The sequence below is a fragment of the Zingiber officinale genome, chromosome 10A, assembly GCF_018446385.1.
Source record: "Zingiber officinale cultivar Zhangliang chromosome 10A, Zo_v1.1, whole genome shotgun sequence".
Classification (NCBI taxonomy): domain Eukaryota; kingdom Viridiplantae; phylum Streptophyta; class Magnoliopsida; order Zingiberales; family Zingiberaceae; genus Zingiber; species Zingiber officinale.
Genome location: NC_056004.1, coordinates 17,585,484 through 17,593,632, shown reverse-complemented (window position 1 = coordinate 17,593,632; position 8,149 = coordinate 17,585,484). Strand labels below are relative to the sequence as shown.

Genomic DNA, 8,149 nt, shown 5'->3' with positions numbered 1-8,149 from the left:
CCCAAAAGACAACCGCTGCTCGTGGTTAGAAAAATCAGCAAGCATTAGCTGTATTATTCTTCTTTGCTGCAAATCATTCCAAAATCTTCATGTTGGCCTCCTTATAGCCTTCTTCTCATTGCACAATTTGACCACGAATGTAGACCAACTTCTTGATCAAAGGGGAGGTTGACACTTTGCATTGCCACTACTAAAAATATGCACCTATGAGATAATGGTGATGCACCCAACAAACCCAAAGCGAATCCTTCTTAGTTTGGATGCTCCATAATGTCTGACATAGTAAAGCATTGTTCCATACATGCAAGTCCCGAATGTCATAACCTCCTTCATCTTTGAATACGCAAATATTCACCCATGATATTGACGAATGCTTGGTGGACCAAATAAAAGACCGGCAAATTCCATGGAGCTTGTCAACCACCCCACTTGGAATGGGGAGAATAGATAACTAATAGCATTCAACGCCTTGTAACATTGATCGTACTAACTCCAAGTGCCCCGTATAAGATCAAGTGTGCTTTGACCAAGAGATAATTTTCTTAGTCACCACATCAAGAAAAGATCCATAATTTGCAATCTGAAATTTCGTCGTAGCTAAAGGAACACTAAGGTACCTAAAGGAGAAGGTACCCTCTTGAAAACCCAAAATTTGTAGAAGCTCACCCTTTGTTCGTTCATCGATACCTACCATGTACATATTGGACATCAACGGGCTAGCTAAAAGCCTCACTTTATCCCCAAAATCCTTCAAACAATCGACGATCATAGAGACAGTGGATGCATCCACCCTTGCAAACATCAAAAGATGATCGACATATACTAAATGGGTGACTTGGGCCGCTTCACACATAGAATGAAAGTGAAAATCTTCTTGCTCCAATGCTACCTTAAATTGCCTTGAGAATACCTCAAAAGAAAGCCCAAATAACAAAGGAGAAAGTGGGATGTCTTGCCGTAAGACATGCATGCTGCCATTAAGGCTAATAGAATATGAAACCGTGGTGACACATTAGTGAATCCAATCATGGAATTGTTGAGAAAAATCATAACCAACAAAAGACACCATAAGAAAATCCTAATCTACGGTAATAAAAATCTTTCTCAAGTCCACCTTGATCATGAATTGAGGAGAGATCCGTTTGTGTACATATTTCTAAAGTAACTCTTGAGCTAGAGGAGTGTTCTCACCTATGGAACGGTCTTTGACAAAAGCCGCTTGTGCCGGATCCAATAAACAACCCATGATTCCCATTAGGCGTCCTGCTAATACTTTGGAGATTACTTTGTAGAAAATTGTGTAACAAGATATTGACTGATAATTACTAACACCGGATGAATGATTAGATTTTGGAACCAAGACTATCAGTTGTTCCATTGTTTGAGTAGTTACCCATGTAAAAAAATTTCTACACTGCATTTATGACTTCAGCACCCACTGTGTTCCAGATAAAGGTGTAAAACTTGGCAATGTATCCATCCAAACCTGGATTTTGTCCCTCTCATGCTAAAGATCACAATCCGTATATGCTTGGCAGTGACTGCCTGAACTAATATTGCCCCTTGCGTACTAGACAATCTGCGGCATGACAACCCCTTGCAGTGTAGAGGTAAAATATGCTCATTTCTACCCAATAGCTCCCAAAAATGTCCTACAAGCTTTGCCGCAACCCCCTCTAGGTTGGTAGTCTGCTCCTCGGACTGTTTAGTGATGGTGACAATAGTATTCCTAGGGTAGTCTGTTCCTCGAACTGTTTAGTGATGGTGACAATAGTATTCCGCTTGTTATTAAACTTCACTAAATTATAAAAGAACTGGGTGCATCTGTCATTGTTGTTGAGATAATTATTTTTCTCCCTTTATTGATAAAAACTCTTCTTCACCTCCGTAAGCATGGTGGCACACCATCTTAGTAATCCATAATCCACCGAGACCTCTCCCCCCCCCGGACAACATGGTGTGTTGTGCTACCTCCAAAGCTTGTTTGTCCCTCATTGCCCGCTCTTGCTGATTGTGCCAAGAAAACTATGGTAGGAGAACCCAAAATCTGACGTCCGTCATTAGTACAATCCTGTTGTAAGTTTAATGTCGTAGAGGAGGTCAATGCCACATTTGGCATTGTTGGATCATCATACACTGTTAGGGCATCATGCCCTAGTAGAGTAGCCCCATGTGTAGATTGTTGCGATACAACAACTAAAATCGCCTCCTCTTGTTGAGTCTGTTTTCTCCACCACACTAGGATTCACTGTGTCCGTCCCATGCAAGGCAAGCTACACATCTTGTATAGGTACTAAGGAAATCAACATTGGATTCTCAATTACTACCAAGGTCATGTCCTTTTCACTCACAACCACTACTATGTTGGTTGTACCATTTATATTAGCTGACCTACTCGATACTCTATTCCTCAATCGTTGTCTTGATCATAACCATCGCCAAACTGATTGGGAACATTTGAGCCTCTCTCCTGTGCATACAGCCTCAGGGGCAAATTTGTTTCCTACATTCCCCTTGCTTGTGACCAATCTGATTGCAACTTTCACAAAAGTTTAGTATAACTTCATAGGTGACCTTTAATTCAACTTGTGCTCTAACAAGTAAAATAATTGGCACCTCAAGTACCATTTCCGCTTGGACATCGATCTCTACAAGAAGTGGAATATATGTGAGCCGCTCCCAAGTCCACGTGAACTTGTCTGTATACAAGCACTTGCCAATTTCCGAACCGATCAAGTTAAGCACCCTTAGAGTCCAACAATCTGGAGGAAGGCTATGGATTTGAATCCAAGCTGGAATATAATGACCATCTTCATCAAAGAGGAAATAACTTAGCATTTGTTTCAAAAATAGTGGAATACCAAAAATAAAGTATGGCTCTCCAAGCATAATACGATCCCTATCCTCTATTTTGCTAAATTTGTAAATGACCTATTCACTCTTATGCATGAAGAAGCTACTAGGAACACCCCAACTATTTGAAATGAGCACCACTCCTCCATGTCCTTGATGCCTCCCATGAAACATTCAACCAAGCAATAATCCATAGAATGCATGGTATAAATATCATTAGTCTCAATTTGAATCCATTTCCTTGATCGGTCGAATTGGTATAGAAGGACGACCTTGCTTTTTGATTATCTTTAAATAGTTAGCCCAAGATTTGCCACGATCCGCTTGTGTGGTCTATCTGCTACCATGAGCATCCGTAAATTAGGTGCTCCTTTTATTCCCCAGTCAAATATAATGGACACTAATTTACTTAATTACCTTTGATATTTTTAGGTATAAAAAGTCCAAAAATAAGTATAATTCTTCTTAAATTTAACACATTAAACAAGAATCTAGTATATTTTCTATCAAATTGAGTATGACTCTTTTTCCACCTCAATTGGATGGAAAATATATTATATATTTTTTAAATGGTGCTTAATTGGATGGAAACTATACTAGATTTTCTTTAAAAAATACTGAATTTAGGAGAAATTATATTAAGTAGGAAAAAAGTTGTGCTCAATTTGATAGAAAATATACTCGATTCTAGTTTAAAGTGTTGAATTTAACAGGAATTATACCTCTTTTTAGACTTTTTATATTTAAAAAATATGAGAGACAATTTTGATAGAAAATAAACTCGATTCTAGTTTAAAATGTTGAATTTAAGAGTAATTATACTCATTTTTGGATTTTTTTACCTAAAAAATTTGAGGGGTAATTAGAAAGTCGTACTCAATTTGATAGAAAATATACTCGATTCTAGTTTAAAGTGTTGAATTTAACAGGAATTATACTCATTTTTAGACTTTTTGTACCTAAAAAATATATGAGGGGCAATTTTGATAGAAAATCTATTCGATTCTAATTTAAAGTGCTGAGTTTAAGAGGAATTATACTCATTTTTGGACTTTTTGTATCTAAAAATTTGAAAAAGTTGAAGCAAATAAAATTTTACACGCAGAGAGTGAAAATAAAATTTTTTAGATATACGGATTACATGCAAAGTTAACATTCTAATTAATTTTTTTTTTTCTAATTTACTATTATATTAACTTCTACATACCCGAGTGATATAATCATAATGGAAGGATATTTTGGATAATTTAAATCAAATGAAGCGGTCATTTAACTTTAATTGAAAATGAGACATGAAAATGTTAATGATGAGCGCCTTTGAATTTTGCCGTAAATTTTATGAAATACTAAATAAACCTATTTTATTTAACTAAATTTATAAGTTTTGATAGAAAATAAAATAAAATGACATATATATATATATATATATATATATATATATATATATATATAATTATAATATTCTTATTGTTATAATGTATATGTCATTTGGGATTGAAAATATTTTGGAAATACGCTTTCGCCGATTTCTGGCTGTATACGGACGCAGCGTCATAAACGTATGACATAGTTCTTGCTTTCTGCACCACGTTTACGAAGAGCAGAGTAGGAGCCGATCTCGTCCGTGCATTTGCCAGATCAGCTAATCGGACAGAGGAGGTGATGTTTCGTAAGAGGGCGATGGTGCGTGGGGCGGCGCGTGGTGTGTCGTGTAGTTGCTTGGAATGGAATCTGAAGGCAGCGGCTAAGTAATACACGCCGTTTGATGAATTCATTACCTGCGATTTGAATTTCTAAAAGAGACGACGTAGATCGAGGAATGGCAGGAGTATGACACGAACGGCATACAACCATTCAATTGCTTTGGGGTTGGAGACTTTGAAGCTACGAAGCGTCGATGCCGGCCTCTACGTGGAATCGCCCATGGCCTTAAATTGTCAGTTTTGGTGTATTTTAATAATCCTGATTGGCAGCTGTTCCTTTCTGTGTCGACATTTGGCTTACTGCAACTGGATTTTCCACATGCGAGGGGAGGATTTGACCCTGCTAAATTGATAAGGATTCCATAAAATTAAAACATTTCTACAAAGAATATTTTATTTAGTTCACTAATTAATCTTTTCGTGGTGTCTAACTCTCCTAGCTAACCATCTCTTCTGATATGATTTTTTTTTTTTTTGTTTAGGTTAGGAAGAATCAAACACGGTTGGCGTATTGCTTTCGAGTGTCGCAATCAAAAGGGACGTGCAATATGCTACAAAGCACATAGATCAATCATGCATTATGATACACACACCAAAAACAATAGGAACACTTGATCAGAGACACCAATAACTGTTCATTACTTGTTCCTTTCTGTATTTTTTTTGGTCTACGAACCCCAAAATATCGATCACAAGAGAAAATGACAGATCAATGGGAGCAGATAAGCCACCGAACGAGCCGAAGATATCGAAGTAGCATCGCTAAAGGGAACGAAGGCGTCGGGGGTGGGTGGTCCGAAGGCCGTCGGCGTCAAGGTTGGGCTCGGGCTTGTGGGTGTTCCAGTTCCATTGCTTGTGTTCGTCCCGCCGCTGCTCTCCAGTTCCAAAAAAAAAAAAGGGACTCCATTAAAACTAATCTCAATACATTTTATCAAGAACACACTTGCAGAATCTACAAAACAAATTCACCTGCCGCTGAAGATACAATTGCCAAAACCTGAGAAATCCAATCAATTGGACAAGGATTAAGAAGATTCCGCTGAGTTACAGAAGTTAGGAAAGAGTGTGAGTATTTAATTACTAGGATTGTTGGGGGTGAGGGTGGCTGTGTTGCTGAAGTTGCAGGTGCCACCGGTCGCCCTTGATTTTTGGTAGTAGTCATTGTAAGCGTAAGAGGCGATGGCCGTCAAATTGTTGGCGACATAGCAAGCTTGACCGGGTTGTATGGGGCTGCAATTCGCGCCGCCAGGTCCGCAGGCCCAGTTCAAGCCACTGGTAAGTGCAGTTGTATCAGCCCCAGCCCTCGCCACGCAGTATTGGGCATTTATCGCCGTCTCTGAATCACTAAGCAGTATGTAAACTTCTCGTCTTGTGACGTGAATAAATCAACAAAGATTGGGGAAGAAAAAGATCTAATCGCACTGTAGTAATGGCAGAGAAATCCTACCGAAAAGATCAGAGAGAATGAAAACAAGTGCCCATATCTGACTCAGCCATCTTTTGTGCGACATCTCGATGATTTCTGAGCTGATTATAGTATTGAATTGCTAGAACAGAATCACAAGAAACTGAGTTCAGAGCTATCGTCTAATTGCATGAGCCAAATTGAAGCCGCATGAGGAACTTCTGGGGTGAAGCAAATCTATCATGAAGGATCGTATGATTTATCAGCCAAGCGTTGGAGCTTTTGGATCGTTGTATACACTAAAGCTAAGAAAAAATTGGTACCTGAATTAAGCAACAGAAAGGATTCCTTGGAACAATTCAGGTGTCTTGGGGGGAGCAGAGCAAAGCAAGATTTTCAGAAACTATCGCAGAGCATTAGCCACGCCCAGAAGATGGCGAGGAGGATCCTTGTTCTACTCTTCTTTCTAGGAGTTCGATTCTTGTGGACAGAAAGAAAGAGAAGTAAATCATGTTAAGCTATTTCTTTTTCAGCTACTGGACAGTAACATCACTACAATTATACTTCTACTGTCTCATGTAGAGAAATACCAGAAGCACAAAAGGAAAACTCGGCAAGTTATGCAGCAACGCAGAAAGAAAGAAACAGAAATAAATAAGCATAAAACATAAGTATTTTGTTGATTTACAAGTGTCAAAAAAAAAGAAGTTATAATTCAAAGGCTAGAAGCATATGGCGAATGCTATCTCATCAGCAAATAGATAAAAGGAGAAAAAATAAACAGCAAGCTTCTTTGATGGATGTAACGTTCTAATGAAAATGATGGCTAACCTAATCCCAGCATAACAAGTCAATCACGGAACTTGCTAGAAGCCAACTATTTTTCACCAGCCATGTTAATATTTCTAAACCAAACCTATTGCTATGTATTAATAAAGGGCAAATAGCGTGGTTATAAAGTTGGCAATGCGATTGCATCCTGTCAATCTGTCTTAGAGTTAACATAGAAAAGATAAATAATGGATGACTATTAATTCTTAACGGTAATTTTTGTTGGTCAGAATCTGACTAGCTAGAATTTTTTATCCTCCAATTAGAATGTATGCATGTACATGTATGTAATTAATGCACGCATATGATATTACTAAAATACCCATGTATATACTTGCATGTATTGATTCTAACTGATCAGATTCTGACCATTTAGCATTACCCAATTCTTAAAATAGTGATTAAAATATGAAAAAGATATTTATCTTAACTATACTGGAATTCAGTGTTGCTATAAAGTACCTTGGGTTGAAGGTAAGATTAGCATGTCGTCTTTTTTTTTTAATGTATCGTTGAATGATTGAGTACTTGAAATGGCTTGGGCGTGCAACTTCATGCCCTCGTTTTATCTAAAATGAACTTTGGAATTCATGTCCAAGGTGGGGACTCTAAGTAATCTGTCAAACTAAATCTTAAATAATTCTACTGGAAAACAAAATGTTTGACAATAAGAACTCGTTCTTCTTTTCTCCTATTTCGGTCCCTCACAAGGGGTAGAGAGGCATAGAGAGGCGGAAGAAACAAAGCAGCAGGAATCTTTGAAAGGTTAGGCATCAATGGAGTCAATTTCAACCATAAAAGTGAATGAAAGGGAAGGGTGGAAAAAAAGGAGAAAGGAAAATATTCCCTTGTATTTCGCATCAAAGCGTAATATTTGGAAGGCATCGAGGATAATGAAGATTTAAGGGCATTCGGAATATGCATGGATAAAATCTCATAAACAAGCATGGGCTTTACTCAATGAACAATTAGACATTGTCAAGCCCATCGGCCCATCCAGTAACATTATTAGACACTTGATTTGTAGAATTTTGGGAAGAAGAAAATGAGGTTTAAATTTGGGCTTAACAAATTTTTGCAATAATTTCAGATCTCCATGAAATTAAGGATTTCCGCCAAGCTGGTGAATTGGTCCCTTTTGCAAAACAAAAAAGCAGGGTCCTCTGTTGTGTGTTAATGCATGAATAGCAGGCAAAATAACGCTCCGTGGTGAATCAAAATGATATTCCACGAAACGTACAGAAACTCTACATGCAAAGTCCCTACGTGTACCGTATAAATAGAGCATGCGCACGGGACCATGACAACTGTGTATTGCCTTGTTCCCCTAAATTCAATTCGGAGTTGACTTGCATGG

General features: G+C 38.0%; 1 protein-coding gene across 1 annotated transcript; it reads right to left on the bottom strand.

Moving 5' to 3' along the window:
* Nucleotides 1-5,105: 5,105 nt before the first annotated feature.
* Nucleotides 5,106-6,682, bottom strand: LOC122027484 (glucan endo-1,3-beta-glucosidase 4-like). Its single transcript, XM_042586468.1, has 6 exons — nt 6,552-6,682; nt 6,285-6,441; nt 6,004-6,198; nt 5,638-5,892; nt 5,526-5,553; nt 5,106-5,426 (listed from the first exon to the last, which is right to left on the bottom strand). The coding sequence occupies exons 3-6, from the start codon at nt 6,065-6,067 to the stop codon at nt 5,246-5,248; spliced, it is 528 nt and encodes a 175-aa protein (XP_042442402.1). The 5' UTR covers nt 6,068-6,198; nt 6,285-6,441; nt 6,552-6,682; the 3' UTR covers nt 5,106-5,245.
* Nucleotides 6,683-8,149: the final 1,467 nt, after the last annotated feature.